The 18,748-nt window shown below is 39.9% G+C and overlaps 2 protein-coding genes across 2 annotated transcripts; both read left to right on the forward strand.

Annotated features, from left to right (window-relative positions):
• Window positions 1-9,736: 9,736 nt before the first annotated feature.
• LOC137731443 (stachyose synthase-like) lies at window positions 9,737-12,772 on the forward strand. Its single transcript, XM_068470552.1, has 4 exons — window positions 9,737-11,218; window positions 11,338-11,515; window positions 11,601-11,968; window positions 12,200-12,772. The coding sequence occupies exons 1-4, from the start codon at window positions 9,737-9,739 to the stop codon at window positions 12,770-12,772; spliced, it is 2,601 nt and encodes an 866-aa protein (XP_068326653.1).
• A 1,843-nt stretch (window positions 12,773-14,615) lies between these two features.
• On the forward strand, window positions 14,616-17,871 carry LOC137746439 (protein NRT1/ PTR FAMILY 1.1-like). The gene is made up of 4 exons (XM_068486489.1): window positions 14,616-14,718; window positions 14,895-15,112; window positions 15,969-16,516; window positions 16,962-17,871. The coding sequence occupies exons 1-4, from the start codon at window positions 14,616-14,618 to the stop codon at window positions 17,869-17,871; spliced, it is 1,779 nt and encodes a 592-aa protein (XP_068342590.1).
• Window positions 17,872-18,748: the final 877 nt, after the last annotated feature.

Here is an 18,748-nt window from a genome sequence, read left to right on the forward strand (position 1 = left end):
AGGATGAATGATGAACACTTTCTTCAAGGGCCGTCGGGGCTTGATCTTGAATAATGGTTGTGTGGATTTCTTCAAGGGCTTTTGGGCTTGATCTTGAAGGTTGATGGATGAGCGGATCTTCAAGGGCTTTTGGGCTTAATCTTGAAGAACGATTGGATGTGTGGATTTGTTGAGGTTGTTGATCCAAAGGGCCGTTGGGGGCTTATGCTTAGGATGAACGGATGAACACTTTCTTCAAGGGCCGTCGTGGCTTGATCTTGAAAGAGGATTTAACGAAGAACGAAGAGAGCTTTCTTGATCCTTCGAAATTTGCTTGAAAGCTTTAGAGTTTCAAAGCTTCAAGGATTTGGGGAATTCTCTTCTAATTTTGGAGTAGAGAAATGTATTTGTGAATTCCTTGATGATTGATACCTTGATGGAGAAGCCTATTTATAGGCTTTGAGAATGAATCACCACCACAAAATATTTTTTTCCTTTCCAAGCACCATTGCCTAATTTTCCCACTTAATGCAATATTGAAATTGAAGTGGTGTAACTTATGGCCTAATTTCCCACTTAATACCATTTTAAACTTGAAGTGGTCTAACTTATGGCCTAATTTCCCACTTAACACCATTTTAAACTTGAAATGTGTATGCTTTGTCATTGCCCAAAATGAGAAGAACTTGTTTTGATCCGTAATGGATTGAAGTGTGCTTGCCTTGTCATTGCCCAACATGAGAAGAAAAACTTGTTTTGATCCTCAATGGATTGAAATGTACTTGCCTTGTCATTGCCCAAAATGAGAAGAAAAACTTGTTTAATCCTTCAAGGGTATTTCTTCCTATTTTGTTGAGTCACACGCCATGTGTACAATTTGTACAACACGTGGCGTATGCCATGTATGCCTTGACACGTCAAAACTTTAATGCATTGGTGAACATTTGTTTTTACTGAAATTTCGATGTCTACAAATGCCCCCACTTCAAGGCGCGTCGTAGACATGTGTTTGTCACGTGTAGAAGATGCGTTTTGAAGTCCCTTACTGTAGATGTCAACCCAAGGGCCGTCGAGGCTTGATCTTGAATTGGGCTGGAAATTTCTTCAAGAGCCATTGAGGCTTGATCTTGAGTTCGACTGGAAGATTTTCTGGTTTCCTTCAATCATTGATTTTCCACAGGCTTAGTCTTGAACTGGGCTGGAAATTTCTTCAAGGGCCATTGAGGCTTGATCTTGAGTTCGACTAGAAGATTTTCTGGTTTCCTCCAATCGTTGATTTTCCACAGGCTTAGTCTTGAACTAGGCTGGAGGATTCTTTTGGTCTCCCCCGAAGGTCTGAACTTACTCCTTTTATCTGGAGTTGAATTTGATTCAAGGGTGGTGAACACTTGATTTTGAATCGGACTTGTGATTTCTTCAAGGGCCATTGAGGCTTGATCTTGAACTGGGCTGGAGGATTCTTCTGGTCTCCTCCGCTCGTTGATTTTCCTTTGTGCTACTCTTGAACTGGGCAGCAGGAAATTTTGGTCTCCCCCGAAGGTCTGAGCTTTACTCTTTTTTTCTGTTTCTTTGTTCAATCTCTCCAATTCGTATTGAAGAGGGTTAGAGGATAGCTCAGCATATGCAGTTGTTGCTTGTCTCCACATGCTTTAATGTATCATTTTCACTTGCCTTACTTGCTCCCCTTTGCAGAAGTGGTCCCTTATCTGGAAGTGTATCAACCGTTGAAGATGACTACTCGAGAGCAACGCTAGGTAAGCAACCAGGGAATAGATTCCAGGCAGTCGGTTCCAGATCGGAAGACTGACTCCAAGTGCCGGCTGATTGCTTCTTTCACTTTGCCATGCGAGTAAGAACAAGGACAAAGGAAAAGACAAGGAAAAAGCATGATATGAGATACCTTTGCTTTCGACCTTGATGATATGAGATACCTTTGCTTTTGAAGAAGCGGCGAATGGATCAGCACATGTATTTGTTGTGCTTGTCTCCACATACTTCAATCTACCGTTTCCTCCTGGGTCATCTGTACTCCAGGCATCTGGTATCTTCTTTGGGGAAGAAGAAAAAATTGAGTATTTCGAAAGGCTTTGCTGGGAGTGCGCCCTCAGAGGTGAGGAAGAGTTGGGCATTTTTTTTTTTCAGGTCTGCCTTGCCATAAAAGATGAAGGTCGACATATATAGGGATTTCCCAATAGCAAGTGGTGGTTATGTTCTTTTACCCTTGTCGACAAACGTCTCTTCGATTTTTTAACAAGCGTTTCTTCGATTTCTGAGCGAGCGCCTCTTCGAAAAAGTAGTCACGGGTGCGGCTCTGTCACCACGCTTGTTGGCAAAGGCGCGTAGTTGGGATGATAACCTTCACGTGTTTTCAACTTTGTCAGAGATCTTTTGACAAAGTTGAACGCGTTATCTGAAAAGCCGCGAAAGCGTCGCCGAACTTCACGCAGGAAAATCCGATTTTTTGAATCGGTGGTCGTGTCGCCTTGGCTTTTTATAGAGGTATCGATTACCTCCAACATGCACACTTTGAAGATCGCCCGTTTGTGAAAATCGTCTTCGGCCCTTTCTGATTTTACTCCATCCACCTTTCTCTTTTAACCTTTTGACAATGGCTAACCCGTCTAACATTTGCTTAGATTTGAGTCTCAGCAGTGATCCGAGTGCGCCGCGTCAGGTAAATGTATGGTGCCCTTCTTTCTTATCTTCTAATGGCCCTTTGACAGGTGAAGATTCTGTGATGAAGGACGCAACAACAGCTACGATAGTAGCTAGGAACTTCCTCACTCCAAAAGATAGTAGGCTGCTTTCAGAACGGTCCGATGAGTTGGCCGTTCAAGAGTCCCTAACTCTCAGTGTTCAGTGCGCAGGCTCTGTGTCCAACATGGGCCAACGCCTACTTGCTCGATCCCGCCAAGTGGAATCATTGATGGCGGAGGTGGAAACTCTTAAGCAAGAGATCAAACAGCTTAAGCACGAGAATAGAAGTTTGCATGTGCTTGCAAATAACTATTCGACGGGCATGAAGAGGAAGCTTGATGAGCTGCAAGAATCCAGTGGTCGAATTCAAAGTGACCGTCAAAGACTTGCTGCTTTCTTCCAGAGGCACCTTTTTCCTGGCTCATCTAGCGTTCCACCAAGTATTGAGGCCTCTTCTTTGATGCCTCCCGCTTCTGTAGTTTTCCCAAGTAGTGGGGCTTCACGTGAACAACCTTTATGAAAGCTCCATCTCTTTTTTTTTTTTTTTTTTTTTTTTTTTTTTTTTTTTTTTTTTTTTTTGTTTTGTTTTGTACGCACTTGTAATTTCTCGGAGATCAATGAACATGCTTTATTTTATTTAGTGTATTGTGCTAAATACAGATAAAACATATACATCACCAAGATGTGTTATTTCCCTTTTTTTATTTTTTTTTTTATTTTTTTATTTTTTTATTTTATTTTGATGATGTGACTGTACTTGAAGTTTTGAAGTTTCAAGTTGCCTACGTACCCTTGGTTGAGGAGGGATCAAGTCATGACGTAGTTCAAATGAGTGATGGTTTTTTTTTTCTCTTTTTTTTTTTTTTTTTTTTTGATGATTTTGCCGTACACAGTTTATGCTCTTGCGGGCCAGGAGCTTGGTGCGTTTGCTTTAGGGGTAGTAGCGTTTCAAAAATCTGCCGTTGATGGGGCTGATCTTCAACCCGTCTTCTGCCATGATTAAGTAAGCGCCATTGGTGTAGATCTCTTGTATTACGTAGGGTCCATCCCACTTTGATGTGAACTTGCTTTTTGTCTTATGAGTTGTAATGATAGGCATACGCGATGCTAGCACGAGATCTCCGGCTTGGAAAGACCTTGGGCGGACTTTCTTGTTGAATGCCTTGGATAACCGTGCTTGGTAGCATTCCAAGTGTTGTTGAGCTTCGAGCATTTTCTCATCCAGTGCTTCCAACTCCTGAAGGCGCAACTTTGCATTTTCTTCATCAGTCAAGCCTTCTTGTATAGCCATCCTTAGTGAGGGAATTTGACTTTCGAGCGGTAGAACAGCTTCTACGCCATATACGAGAGAATAAGGTGTAGCTTGGGTAAGAGTCCTATGTGTAGTCCTATATGCCCAAAGTGCTTCACTTATTCTTTCATGCCAATCTCTCTTTGTTCGGCCGATTACCTTTTTCAGGAGGTTGCACATCGTCTTGTTGAATGCTTCCGCGAGGCCGTTGGCCGGAGCATGATACATGGAAGACTTGTGCTGCTTGAACTTGTATTTGTCGCAAAGCTCGTCCACGAGTCGGTTGGAGAACTGCTTTTCGTTGTCAGTGATAATGTAGCGAGGCACCCCATATCGGTGGATGATATGCTCCTTGATGAAACGAACAACAGTTTCCTTTTTTACTTCCCTTAAAGGGATGGCTTCAGCCCACTTGGAGAAGTAATCTGTTACAGTTAGGATGTAAGCTTCCCCTGCAGATGACTTTGGCGTAATTGGTCCTACAACGTCCAATCCCCATGCGTCGAACGGCCATGAAGCAACTGTAGGGTGTAATGGTTCAGGCGGTTGATGTATGAAGTTGGCGTGGAATTGGCAGGCTTGGCACCTTTTGGCGTGTTCCAGGCAATCCTTCACCATGCTCGGCCAGTAGTAACCCATTCTTTTAAGCTGGAAATGTAGCTTTGGTCCAGACTGATGTGCCCCACACACACCTGAATGTGTTTCTTCCATGGCTAGATTAACTTCTTCCTCACCTAGGCATCTCAGGAGCACTCCTTCAAAAGAGCGTCGATAGAGTGTTCCTTTGTAGTAAAGGAAGCGAGGTGCTCGTCGACGTATTTCGGAACGGTGTCTGAGATCATCTAGAAGCTTTCCGTGCTCTAAGTAGTCGATCAGCGGCTGTCTCCACTCTTCAGCATCGACTGGAAGTACTGAGATGACATTTGTATCATCTAGTGACATTTCATTAACGAGCGGAATCACCCATCTTTGGCAAACTGGCACGTCTGCAACTTCATCTTTTCCTAGTGTCATACTCGAGGCTAGATTGGCGAGAGCGTCTGCCATTTGATTTTCCTTTCTTGGCACATGTTCTAGTGTCACAGCTTCGAACTTTTGTAGCAGTTGGGTCGCTAGCCGGAAGTATGGGACGAGATCATCTTTCCTCACCTCATATTCAGTTAAGAGTTGATTGATTATGAGCTTGGAATCGCCATATACCTCAAGAGCTGTGATTTCCATGTTGATCGCCATTTGGAGCCCGATGATCAATGCTTGGTACTCAGCAACATTGTTGGAGCATAGCTCATTCAGTTGGAAGGAGTAAGGTAGTATTTGCCTTTGTGGCGACATGAATACTACTCCTGCCCCCCGCTCCGTTTGCTCGTGTGGATCCGTCGAAGAACATCGTCCATGTTGGGAAGATGTCGATGTAGAACACCTCCTCGTCAGGCAAGTAGTGTTTGGTGCTGTTCGCAGTTTCAGCTCGTGCAGGCAAGGAGCGTTTGGTGCCGTTTGCAGTTTCAGCTCGTGCAGGCAAGGAGCGTTTGGTGCCGTTTGCAGTTTCAGCTCGTGCAGGCAAGGAGCGTTTTGGTGCCGTTTGCAGTTTCAGCTCGTGCAGGCAAGGAGCGTTTTGGTGCCGTTTGCAGTTTCAGCTCGTGCAGGCAAGGAGCGTTTGGTGCCGTTTGCAGTTTCAGCTCGTGCAGGCAAGGAGCGTTTGATGCCGTTTGCAGTTTCAGCTCGTGCAGGCAAGGAGCGTTTTGGTGCCGTTTGCAGTTTCAGCTCGTGCAGGCAAGGAGCGTTTGTTGTCACCTTTTAGGCTCGTGCGAACGAGGAGCTTATGGTGTCGTTTGCAGTTTCAACTCGTGCAGACAAGGAGCTTTTGGTTATCGCCTTTTAGGCTCGTACGAACGAGGAGCTTTTGGTTGTTGTTGTTGATTTGTCAAGTGATCTGGGAGAGGCGTTCCTCGCAATCTTCATAGGAAGGAGCCTTGACCGAGTAATTGAAGAAGTCTTCTGGGAAGAGGTCGCACATTGTGATGGGGATGGACGATCTTTGTGTCGAAATTTCATTGTCTCCAACACTTTCACATTGTTCTGGAGGTTGACAAGAGCTGTTTTGCCCCATTTTCGACTGATAAACTTGTGGACAAGATGGTTGCTGCCTCTCCAATTTCTTCGAAGCGATCTTCGAAAGGCATTCCTCACAATCTTCATAGCAAGGAGCCTTGATCGAGAATTTGAATAAGTCTTCGAGGAAGAAAAGATCCCGCATAAACGATCTTTGTGTTGAAATTTTCTTATCTTCAACATTTTCACATTGCTTTGGAGGTTGGCGAAAGCTGCTTTCCCTCCTTTCTGATTGGTGCACTTGTGGAGAAGACATATGTTTCTCGTGCAGTTTCTTCGGAGTGACATGAGTCCATCCTTCAATTTCACTTGACTTGGAACATGCCCCCAACAGTCGAGGTGAAGACTTTGAGTCGAAAGAGCCAGAAATGACATCTTTCTTAGGGATTTCATCTTCAGTGCCGTTCTCTTGGGTTTGTTGGCATGAAGATTTGCCAGTGTGGACGATGATGCGCCTCTTTACCTTCAGTGGTCCTTTTGTGTCGACCTCTAGGATTGCTTGGCGCTTCATCCTTGAAGGAATCAAGCTTCGAACGTCGCCTTTTTCTGCTAACCCATCGAGCTTTTCTTCCTTTGGTGTTGTCTTCCTCTTTCCAAAAGGCTTCTCATTATCTTCAAATCTTTCCGAAGCTGATCGTCGTAGAGGAGAGATAGCTGTGTTGCTTTGTTTCTTAGGCTTTAACAACCTTTCAAAAACAGAGCTTTGGGATGTTGGCACGTTAAGCCTCTTGAAGACGGAAGTTCGGTCTTGCCCACCAATACGATCAAGTGCCGAAATTCTGGGTTTTGAATGATTCAGCCTATCGAAGACTGACACTCGAATAGGAGGTTTAGGCTCCTCTTGATTTTGTTCAATGCTCACGCTGATGTGTTGAGCGCTAGCGTTTTTCGCTTTGCTTGAAATCTTCACGAGTGCATTTGGTGTGAAGCCAAGTCCAGCTTTGTTGTTGTCAACTCCGTAATCATGCTCCTTCAACTTCTTTTGAGTCTCGGTGAGGTCACGATCTTTGTCGTTGACGGTGTTTGAAACCTTCTTTCCAAGATTTGAAGAAGAAGCAAAGTCATGCCTAGCCTTTGACATGAGTTCGTAGGCATTTGGGTCAAAGCCTTCTTCGGTCTTCTTAGTTGGAAGAGAGCTTGGTTTCACTTTGACACCATGCTGTGCCTCTAGACGGTTGATGAGTCCGGCGGTTTGCAAGTTTTTCTCCTCTACAGTCTTTATCAGCCTTGCAACTGTTTCCTTCATCTGAACCAGCTGTTTTTCAATGGAGGTAGTGCCGATAGTCACGACTTGTTCTTTGTTTGAAGCCATGGACTGTGCTTGAATATCTTGAACGGAGACAGAGATGAGAGGTAGAGATTATCCCACCGGGCGTGCCAAATTTGTGAACACGAAAGATTCCTTGAAACAAGAAACCAGAATAACGTGTACAAAATAATATTTTTGTGTTTATGATTTTGGGGTTACGATCTCTCTAATTTGGTCCTCTGATTCGATCTCCGTAAGATGTAGATTTGTGGATGAGTTGTTGATCCAAAGGGCCGTCGGGGCTTGATCTAAGGATGAACAGTTGATGAACGGATGAACACTTTCTTCAAGGGCCGTCGGGGCTTGATCTTGAATAATGGTTGTGTGGATTTCTTCAAGGGCTTTTGGGCTTGATCTTGAAGGAGGATGGATGAGCGGATCTTCAAGGGCTTTTGGACTTAGTCTTGAAGAACGATTGGATGTGTGGATTTGTTTGTGCTGTTGATCCAAGGGGCCGTTGGGGCTTGATCTTAGGATGAATGATGAACACTTTCTTCAAGGGCCGTCGGGGCTTGATCTTGAATAATGGTTGTGTGGATTTCTTCAAGGGCTTTTGGGCTTGATCTTGAAGGTTGATGGATGAGCGGATCTTCAAGGGCTTTTGGGCTTAATCTTGAAGAACGATTGGATGTGTGGATTTGTTGAGGTTGTTGATCCAAAGGGCCGTTGGGGGCTTATGCTTAGGATGAACGGATGAACACTTTCTTCAAGGGCCGTCGTGGCTTGATCTTGAAAGAGGATTTAACGAAGAACGAAGAGAGCTTTCTTGATCCTTCGGAATTTGCTTGAAAGCTTTAGAGTTTCAAAGCTTCAAGGATTTGGGGAATTCTCTTCTAATTTTGGAGTAGAGAAATGTATTTGTGAATTCCTTGATGATTGATACCTTGATGGAGAAGCCTATTTATAAGCTTTGAGAATGAATCACCACCACAAAATATTTTTTTCCTTTCCAAGCACCATTGCCTAATTTTCCCACTTAATGCAATATTGAAATTGAAGTGGTGTAACTTATGGCCTAATTTCCCACTTAATACCATTTTAAACTTGAAGTGGTCTAACTTATGGCCTAATTTCCCACTTAACACCATTTTAAACTTGAAATGTGTATGCTTTGTCATTGCCCAAAATGAGAAGAACTTGTTTTGATCCGTAATGGATTGAAGTGTGCTTGCCTTGTCATTGCCCAACATGAGAAGAAAAACTTGTTTTGATCCTCAATGGATTGAAATGTACTTGCCTTGTCATTGCCCAAAATGAGAAGAAAAACTTGTTTAATCCTTCAAGGGTATTTCTTCCTATTTTGTTGAGTCACACGCCATGTGTACAATTTGTACAACACGTGGCGTATGCCATGTATGCCTTGACACGTCAAAACTTTAATGCATTGGTGAACATTTGTTTTTACTGAAATTTCGATGTCTACACCCTTTATTAAATTTTCCAGTTTAATTTTGCCTCCCATTTCATTCGGTGCATAAAAAATTGCAAACAATCTTCTTTCGATCAAATCAAACAATTCATTTTCTTGCCTTCTTGGTTCTTCCAATCTCGAATCCAACTCTTAAAACCTTTTAATCTTCTCTTTTATATCAAAGATTACGACTTCTAAATTTCCATACCAAAGATTATACCTTCCAATCATAGTATGGAGATTGTAATCAAAACTTAATTATGTTCTCGTTTTCAATTTTTCGGTTTCGATTTAGCTTGATACCCAAGAAATGGCTTCAAATCCAGCGACCCTCCAAGGGTCACTTCATCCTTCTTGTCATTTTGAGAATATGTCTTTTCACATGTTATATCAAATTTTTTTTGTATTTGTACAATAATATTGGTTGCATAAAACATAATCTAATATCATATGTACGTAAAGAGTCAAGAGACTAAGACACTTGAGCTTAAAGGCGCATGTCACTTCATTCCTTGCCTCAAGTTTTTTAATTTATTCACACGTGTGTCTTGAATTTGTTTGATTTTTTAGTAAATTTAAAAATCAGCATTTGATACTCTTATTTTTTTGTTCATCTTTTCATTACTATATTAGAAAATAGTTATACTTAGCTTTAGTACTATATTATATGATTATGGAATGATAATCCAATTAGGCTATAAATATCGAATTTATGATATTTCTAAATTAATTTGTAAGATCTACTTATTAAACCCTTTTTATTTTTTGGTTGACCCTCTTATTAGAAATTCTGGTTACGCCCTATATAATACTGTCCAGTTTTCTTATCCTCCACCTTCAAACCAAGCTTTTCTTTCTATTAGCTTTGAGTTTACAACTTGTAATCCTCTGTTTTCCTCTGTTTCTTTTCGCTCTGTTTTTGCTCTATTTTCCTCTGCTAATGGCGCCTCCTAATCTTCCTGTTAATCCGATCAACGATGTTTCTCTGCCTGAAATCATAGAAGAATATTTCGACTTGTCGAATGGAAAGCTTAGTGTTAGAGGTGTTCCACTGCTTGATGAAGTTCCAAACAATGTCACTTTCAGTCCCTTTAATTCAATCTGCCAGCCTTGTGACGATGTTCCACTTCCCCTGCTCAACCGTGTTGGTGCCTTGTCACACAAGGGAGGGTTCCTGGGGTTCAAAGCGGATGTGCCTTCGGATAGGTTGAAGAATTCCTTGGGAAGATCCAGTGACAGGGATTTTCTCAGCATTTTTCGGTTCAAGACATGGTGGTCTACCATGTGGGTTGGAAACTCCGGTTCGAATTTGCAGAAGGAAACACAATGGGTGCTTTTTGACGTCCCTGAAATAAAATCCTATGTGATCATCATACCGATTATTGATGGATCTTTTAGGTCTGCTCTTCAACCCGGGAATGATGGACATGTCGTGATCTGTGCCGAGAGCGGGTCTACGCAAGTGAAAGCATCGAATTTCGATGCTATTGCATATGTTCATGCTTCTGACAATCCTTACAACTTGATGAAAGAGGCCTTTAGTGCTATTAGAGTTCATCTTAATACCTTCAGGCTGTTGGAAGAGAAAACAGTTCCGAATCTGGTTGACAAATTCGGTTGGTGCACTTGGGATGCCTTCTACTTAACGGTTGAACCTGCTGGAATTTGGCACGGTATAAATGAGTTCACTGAAGCCGGTGTGTCTCCTCGCTTTCTCATCGTTGATGATGGCTGGCAAAGCATCAGTTTTGATGAAAATGAAGACCTGAATGAGGATGCGAAAAATCTAGTCCTTTGTGGAAGTCAGATGCTTGCTAGGCTTCACAGGTTTGACGAGTGCAAGAAATTCAAGAACTACAAAGGTGGTTCCATGTTAAGTCCTAATGCGCCTTCGTTCGATCACAAAAGGCCAAAGATGTTGATAGCCAAAGCAATAGAAATTGAGCAAGCTGAGAAGACCCGCGACAAGGCCGTTCGGTCTGGGGTCACTGACCTATCTGTCTTCGAAACAAAAATTCAAAAGTTGCAGCAAGAGTTGAGTGAGTTACTTGGTGGACAAGAAACTGGTGCTAGTAATGGAAGCTGCCGGGGATGTACTTGCAGGGTTGGAAGCTATGGACTGAAGGCTTTCACAAGTGACTTGAGAAGCAAGTTTAAGGGTTTGGATGATATATATGTGTGGCATGCTCTTTGTGGGGCCTGGTGTGGTGTTAAGCCTGGTGCAACCCATCTCAATGCTAAGATCACTCCCTGCATTCTCCCTCCCGGACTTGACGGAACTATGAATGATCTCGCGGTGGATAAAGTGCTTGAAGGGGGAATGGGGCTTGTTCATCCCGATCATGCTTCTCTTTTATATGACTCGATGCATTCGTACCTGTCTGAAGTTGGCGTCACAGGAGTCAAAGTGGATGTTATTCATGTAAGTTTAGTACCCTGAAATTTTTGATAATATTGCTACTCTACATTTGCTCATTTTGATAGTAGTATGAATTGTGCAACGCGCGCGTGCTTAATTTTATTTACAATGAATTTTTGTAGATTCTTGAATATGTGTCTGAGGAACATGGAGGTCGCGTGGAGCTTGCGAAGGCTTATTACAAGGGGCTGAGTGATTCTCTTGCGAAGAACTTCAATGGGAGTGGACTTATTTCTAGCATGCAGCAATGCAACGACTTCTTCTTCCTCGGGACAAGGCAAATTTCCATGGGAAGAGCTGGTTAGGAAGTCTAAACAAATCGATCTATTCTTAATGAGATTGCGGACATATATCAACCCTGTCATACTGTATTCTTGTGTTGCAGGTGATGATTTTTGGTTCCAGGACCCGAGTGGAGATCCAATGGGAGTTTACTGGCTACAAGGTGTTCATATGATCCACTGCTCCTACAACAGTATGTGGATGGGGCAGATGATCGTGCCGGATTGGGATATGTTCCAATCAGACCATCTTTGTGCCAAATATCATGCCGGGTCTAGGGCTATCTGTGGAGGTCCGGTGTATTTAAGCGACTTTGTTGGTAGTCATGATTTCGATCTCATCAAGAAGCTTGTTCATCCAGATGGAACCGTTCCCAATTGCCTGCATTGTGCCCTTCCAACCAGAGACTGCCTCTTCAAAAATCCTTTGTTTGACGGCAAAACTGCTCTCAAAATTTGGAACTTCAACAAGGTATAAAATGCATAATTTCTCTAGATTTGTCGATAATGTATGAATATTATGTCAGTATGTTTTGTTGGCTACAATGCTATGACACAATATCAATGGCATATCAACAGACGGTTCTTTAGGTGTACTAATATATAATGTGCAACTCAATGTTAGTTAAGTGGGTTAATCTTTGCTTTCTAGTTTGTCTCGATTCAATCTTTAAAGCGCGCTCGCTTTTCTACTTATTCGCAGTTTGGTGGTGTGATTGGAGGATTCAACTGCCAAGGAGCAGGTTGGGACCCCAAGGAGCAAAGGATCAAAGGCTTTCCAGATTGCTACAAGCCAATCCTTTGTTCAGTGCATGTTTCTGATATTGAATGGGATCAAAACTTAGAACTAGCTCATATGGGAAAGGCTGAAGAGTACATTGTCCATCTCAACCAGGATGATGAACTCCGCGTTTTGACTCCAAAATCTGCTGCTATTCGAATCACTATCCAGCCGTCTTCCTTTGAGATTTTCACCATTGTGCCAGTCCAAACCCTCAGCCCGGGCAACAAATTCGCTCCGGTGGGACTTACAAACATGTTCAACAGTGGAGGAAGCATCCAGGAATTGGAGTACACAATTGAGGGGGAAGTTAGTGCAAAGGTGAAGGTCAAAGGTGGAAGCAGTTTCTTGGCCTACTCAAGTGGGTGTCCAAAGAAATGTTGTCTGAATGGTGGAGAGGTGGCTTTTGAGTGGTCTGATAAGGGCAAACTGAAGCTCAATCTTCCTTGGGTTGAAGAAGCTGCTGGCATTTCTGAGTTAGTTTTTATGTTTTGACCTACTTGGTTAAACTTTGCTTAAGTACGGCTTAAAAATTAGCACTACTATTAAATTTCAGTTTGCAATATTTCCTTCTTTTAACCCACTTTTGTGGGAATTTTGGGCACTCTGCATCTATATTTTCTTAACTAAATGTAAGTTTCTATAAATATATAATAAAATGCTAGCTTTTCTAATCCTCTGCACTTTGTATTTATCTCTTTTACATGTGTTTTCCTTTGAGCAGAAAACGTTGACTGTTTTAGGTTTTGCCACACTTCACAAAATTCCAAGGTCCACGGTGCCTTTGTGACTTATGTATGATGATGGATTAGCTTATGAGTTTCTGCACGCTTTTGTATGTTATATTATATACACAATACATGACTATGAATTTAACGCGCATAATAAATAACTGTTTTAATTTTTCTTCTTTTGCATGAATATAACATCTTTTGAAGTACTTCTAAAATCATTAACTATAACTATGTAGTACATTAAACTGATTAGTTGCATAATGGATGAGCGATTCGTTGTCACTTCATAGTGAGGTTAAATTAAGCATGTCTTAAACTCTCAGGTTAATAGGGTATTTCTTATCGCTTACATGCGGAAGTAAGTAATAAAAAAATCATTACCTATGACTAGTTTTACTTTGAATTTTCTGTTCATATAGAGAAGCCCTATGCACCCAAGGGTTCTTTTTAAAGTAAAAGTGGAGATGAGTGCTTATACTGCTACTAATTCTTTTATCACCGAACTCAATGTAGTAGCTGACCGAAAATAAGGGTGAAAAAAAAAAAGCCAGGCTTTAAAGTCCCAATAGTTGCTTAGAAAAATGAGTTAGAATTAAGATATATCAGATAGTCGATTTCTTCTATTTTAATGATTCAGATAAAATTAAATACTATAGTTATAATCCTTAAACGTTGATTAGTATGTATTGTTTTCACACTTGTACAGACTCTCACACTCTATTATATATGTACTCAATTTGCTTTAGCTATCAACTAGCTAGATAACTTTTACGTTAATCAAAAGTCATCAGCTACATGTTTACTGAGACCGTCTCCAGTTGAAGTATCAAAATCATTTTTTAAAGGAACACATGGATAGTCATGCAAAATATACCCATCAAATTAACATCCAACAACTACCTTGTTTACATCTCTTCATATATTTAAAAAATAAATAAACCTATGAAATGACACATTTCTGTTAAAATCATGATCAATATTAATCTTATAAATGGTTTCTAGTTATTGATGCTAGTCATTTGTTTCTTTAGCCGGCAATAGCATTTGTAGTTTTGTTAAGAGTAGTCGGATTCGCAGGTATTTTGCTGACAAATAAAAGTTGACCGTTAATCGTTATATTGCCTTGAAAATAGTTCATTTGTTCTTGAATTAATAACTTCGAACACATCAACATGATTTCTAATTGCGAACAAAGAAAGATCAGATCAAGAATTTTCAGTCTCCTGCTGCTCAAAAATAGTGCTTTTTGGTGATGATAAACACTATGCGACAATTTTGTAGACTTAGTAAAAATTTAAAATAAATGAAGATTATTTAAGGCCAATTATTTGCATTGTGCAATCCAAACTCAAAGATTCCGTGGCAGAAATAAATGAGCGATAAGGAGTTTTTTAGGAGTTTTAAATAGTGATAGTGATCATAATGGAAGCTTTGTTGTTGTCTCCATTCATCCAGCTGTGAGCGAACAAAGCTTTTAAATCTCTCTCTCTCCATTCATGCAGCTGTGAGCGAACAAAGCTTTTAAATCTCTCTCTCTCTCCATTTCCCTTTAACTACTTGATCATCATATCCTCAAAGATCTCATTCATTCTGAGACCAAAACAATGGGTGCAAAGATGAAGGTGGTCGCTTCAGACCAAACCAAGACCATCACCAAACAGGTCACAAGCATGAAGGGTGGCCTTAGAACCATGCCTTTTATCATCTGTATGCTCTCTTTTACGATCAGGATCTCTGTGCATGATGTTTTTTTTTTATTCGACAAATAAAAACAGATATATGTTCTAGCTAGAACCGGACTACTTATGTGACATCCCTAGTTTGTGGTATAATTTTATTTTGATGATCAAATTATGGTTTATGCGAATGTTTTTCATGTGCAGCAAATGAGTCATTCGAAAAGGTTGCAAGCTTTGGTCTTCAGGCTAATATGATCTTTTACTTGATATTTGAATATCACTTGGACGCCGCTACTGGAACTAGCATCTTGTTCTTGTGGTCAGCCTTGTCAAATTTTACGCCTATTATCGGAGCTTTTCTCGCCGATTCTCTCTGGGGTCGGTTTCATGTGATTTCTATGGGAACAATCGTTAGCCTATTTGTAAGCAAAGTTTGCCCTAATTCTCCATATCATGTTAAGTTGTCATCTATGTTACGTGCACAAAAAAATTAATAGAAAATTAGATTTTAATGCTTCAATAAGATGAAGTTTAGAAAAATATTTTATACAAGATTAAAAATTAATTTTAGTCCCTAGACTCTATTAATGCCAGTTTTATGGTGTTCAAAAATAAAATTTTAAAATTATATTATAAATTTTAATTCTCATTATAGTATCTTATGAAGATATTTTTGTAGATATTTTTCGGTACACTTATATTTTTGCATATTGTCTTATGTGTCATTAATTCATTGTAATATATTTAGGTATGAACATTTCGGTACACTAGTTTAGTATATAATATGTTTAGGTACAGACATTTCGGTACACTAGTTTAGTATAATATATTTAGGTACGGATATTTCGGTACACTAGTTTTGAATCATATATTTAGCTACGGAATTTTTGGTACACTTATGTTTTTGCATATTTTCTTATGTGCCACTAATTCACTACAATGTATTTAGGTACTACAATATATTTAAATACGGACATTTTAGTACACTAATTTAGTAAAATATATTATGATACAAACGTTTAGGTACACTAATTACAAGAAGTTAAATAAAATTAATGAATTAAATTGTGTATAATAATAAATTTAAAATTTAATGTAATAACATTAAATAAGATATCTATTAAATATTAAAACAAAAGTATATATGAATTTGAATTAAGTACACATTAAAGGACTAAAATCAATGTCTAATCTAACACCAAATTTTTATTAAATTTTAATCTTCTTCAAGGATTAAAGTTCAAAAACCCCAAAAATTAATCATATTTTTCCTTGCAGGGAATGATTGTGTTATGGCTAACAGCAAAACTTCCACAAACAAGGCCACATCATTGCGACCCGTACAAAGAAAAATGTGTTCCAGCAAACACAGCTCAAGTCATGCTTCTCTTCGCCTCATTCGGCCTCATGTCGATTGGAGCCGGTGGCATCAGACCATGTTCCTTGGCCTTCGGTACCAATCAACTGGACAATCCAGACGACCCAAATAACGAAAGGCGCTTGCAGAGCTTCTTCAATTGGTATTATGCTTCGGTTGGAGTCTCAGTCATGCTTGCAGTGACAGTCATTGTTTATATTCAGGATCAAATTGGATGGGTTGTAGGGTTTGGAGTCCCTGTAGGGCTCATGTTCTTGTCCACTGTTTTCTTCTTCTTGGGATCTTCCCTTTATGTCAAAGTTCCTCCGAACAAGAACTTGTCTGCTGGATTTCTTCGAGTGTTTGCAGCTGCTTGGAAAAACAAAAACATGGCGTTGCCACCAAAGAATTTTGATGCATGGTACAGTCCCAAGGGTTCCAAGTTTGTCGCTCCGACAGATAAACTAAGGTAAAGGGACACCTAAATACATTATCTTGATAATATAACGTGGTATATGCATGTACTTAACTATATATGTCACTAAGCTATCATATTTTATTCCCTAATAGGCATAAAACAAAAACTCCAAAAAGAACAACGTATTTCACTTGTACGTATATATATCTTTGTATATATGAATCATCACATATCTACCACCAGTTTTATATAATCCTGAGCCTATTATATCAATTTTAGCTCGAGCCTGTAACACTGGTTTTACCCTTAACTTGCTTCCCTCCACACCTAGATAGCTCACCTCACATTAACTTATTTAATGAGAGAGATAGACTCATAGTTATATACAGAACTAGTTACACTTAAAATTTTCTCTTCACATGCATATGACAATTGGTTTTGACTTGATGTGTGTATTGATAATTTATATATATGCATATGTATTGGCTCATTTTAGGTACCTAAATAAAGCTTGCATCATAAGAAGTCCTGAAAAGGACATAGGCCCTGATGGTTTGGCCAAAGATCCATGGAGTTTATGCACTGTCAGGCAAGTACAGGAGCTGAAAGCCTTGATCCGAGTCCTGCCCATTTGGTCTAGCAGCATTATAATCTCAGTTATTATCAGCCAACACACGTTTCCCGCGCTCCAAGCAAAGTCCATGGAGAGGCATTTGTTTGGCAAGATCAAAATTCCAGCAGCCTCATTTTCCGTGTTTGGAATCCTCACTCTCACAATATGGGTGGCCATCTACGACCGTATTATAGTCCCCTTGATATCAAAGTACACGAAAAGGCCACGCGGGCTTAGCTTCAAGCAACGAATAGGGGGTGGACTAGCAATCTCCTGTTTGGCAATGGCAGTGGCTGCAGAGGTTGAGAGGCACAGAAGACAAACAGCAATCCGAGAGGGTTTTTTGAACAAACCGGACGGTGTAGTCGGCATGTCTGCCAAGTGGATGATCCCACAACACTGCCTCATTGGACTCGCTGAGGCTCTCAATGCAATTGGGCAACTGGAGTTTTACTACTCTCAGTTCCCAAAAAGCATGTCCAGCATTGCAGTGGCTCTTTTGACGCTAGGGTTTGGAGTTGGGAGCTTGGTGGGGAGTTTACTTGTTACTATTATCGCTGATGCCACTAGAAAAGGAGGTGTGAGCTGGGTTTCAAGCAACCTAAACAAGGCTCACTACGATTATTACTATTGGATCGTTGCTGGGTTGAGTGTGGTAAATGTCTTTTACTTTTTACTGTGTAGTTGGGCATATGGGCACTGTGAGGATAAAACGATTTGGGATGAGGAAGAAGGGGAGGCAGGGGAGGAACTGTCCAAGTCCGGGGAGTATGCAGTTATGTTCTCCGCATAAATTAGGTCCCCGATGTGTTTAATTTCTGGGATTGTGTGCACATTAGGGTTTGCATAAGCATATAAAACCTAAACATGTCTATATATCCAGTGCTTAGTGTGATTTTTAGGACATGATATCTACACATTGTTCGTGTATTATTAGAATTTGCAATTAAGTTTGTTCGAACTTACGAGCGGATCGGATTTTTCACTTGCACAATCTCAGTTTAATTTATTTTTATTTTGTTATACAAGCAATATTTTATGTTAAATTCAGTTTTTTATTTATTTAAGGGAATTGTTATTGACCCTCTAAAAATCTCATTTTTTACTCCAAATTTTTTATAATTAGAAAGAATAATACACTTCTAAGAAGTGTGGAATGAGATTTTTGAAATGCTAATAACAGTTCCCTTATTTAAAATCTCATTTATTTTATAACTTTGTAACCTTGTTTAATGATTAAAATATATGTTTTCAAGATCATTCATTAAAAATATCAACCCTACAAAAACTCAACAAATTAGAAATTATTTTAATGATTTAATTAACATTGTCATATCAACTGGAAAATCTTTATCAGTGTTTTGGATAACAATTAGATGATTAAATAATTTATGATTTACTTGTTTTTTGCATTTATGAATTTTAGGGTAATATAAAATTTGGACAATTTTGATCAACAAGTATTATTGCACTAGAAAAACTTGCATGGAATGAATATTCACCGTCACGTGATGTTGTAGAATTTCGATTCAATATTTCAATATAAAGTAAAAAAAAAAAAAATTATAGATGACATTATTGGTTCATTTGTAAGTGTATTTCAAATGATTGAAAGCGTTTTTAAAATGACTTAAAGCACTTAAAGTACTTCCTGCAAGAACTACTTCAAG

The sequence above is a fragment of the Pyrus communis genome, chromosome 15 (assembly GCF_041283825.1).
Source record: "Pyrus communis isolate YQ-2024b chromosome 15, ASM4128382v1, whole genome shotgun sequence".
Taxonomy (NCBI): Eukaryota; Viridiplantae; Streptophyta; class Magnoliopsida; order Rosales; family Rosaceae; genus Pyrus; species Pyrus communis.

What these genes read in the sequence shown, in the direction of transcription:
- LOC137731443 (XM_068470552.1), top strand. Translation starts at nt 9,737, where the DNA reads ATGGCGCCTCCTAATCTTCCTGTTAATCCGATCAACGATGTTTCTCTG. An exon ending in AATTTCCATGGGAAGAGCTG is followed by an intron (nt 11,516 to 11,600) that starts GTTAGGAAGTCT and finishes CTTGTGTTGCAG; the next exon opens with GTGATGATTTTTGGTTCCAG. An exon ending in AAATTTGGAACTTCAACAAG is followed by an intron (nt 11,969 to 12,199) that starts GTATAAAATGCA and finishes ACTTATTCGCAG; the next exon opens with TTTGGTGGTGTGATTGGAGG.
- LOC137746439 (XM_068486489.1), top strand. Translation starts at nt 14,616, where the DNA reads ATGGGTGCAAAGATGAAGGTGGTCGCTTCAGACCAAACCAAGACCATC. An exon ending in AACCATGCCTTTTATCATCT is followed by an intron (nt 14,719 to 14,894) that starts GTATGCTCTCTT and finishes TTTCATGTGCAG; the next exon opens with CAAATGAGTCATTCGAAAAG. An exon ending in GCTCCGACAGATAAACTAAG is followed by an intron (nt 16,517 to 16,961) that starts GTAAAGGGACAC and finishes GGCTCATTTTAG; the next exon opens with GTACCTAAATAAAGCTTGCA.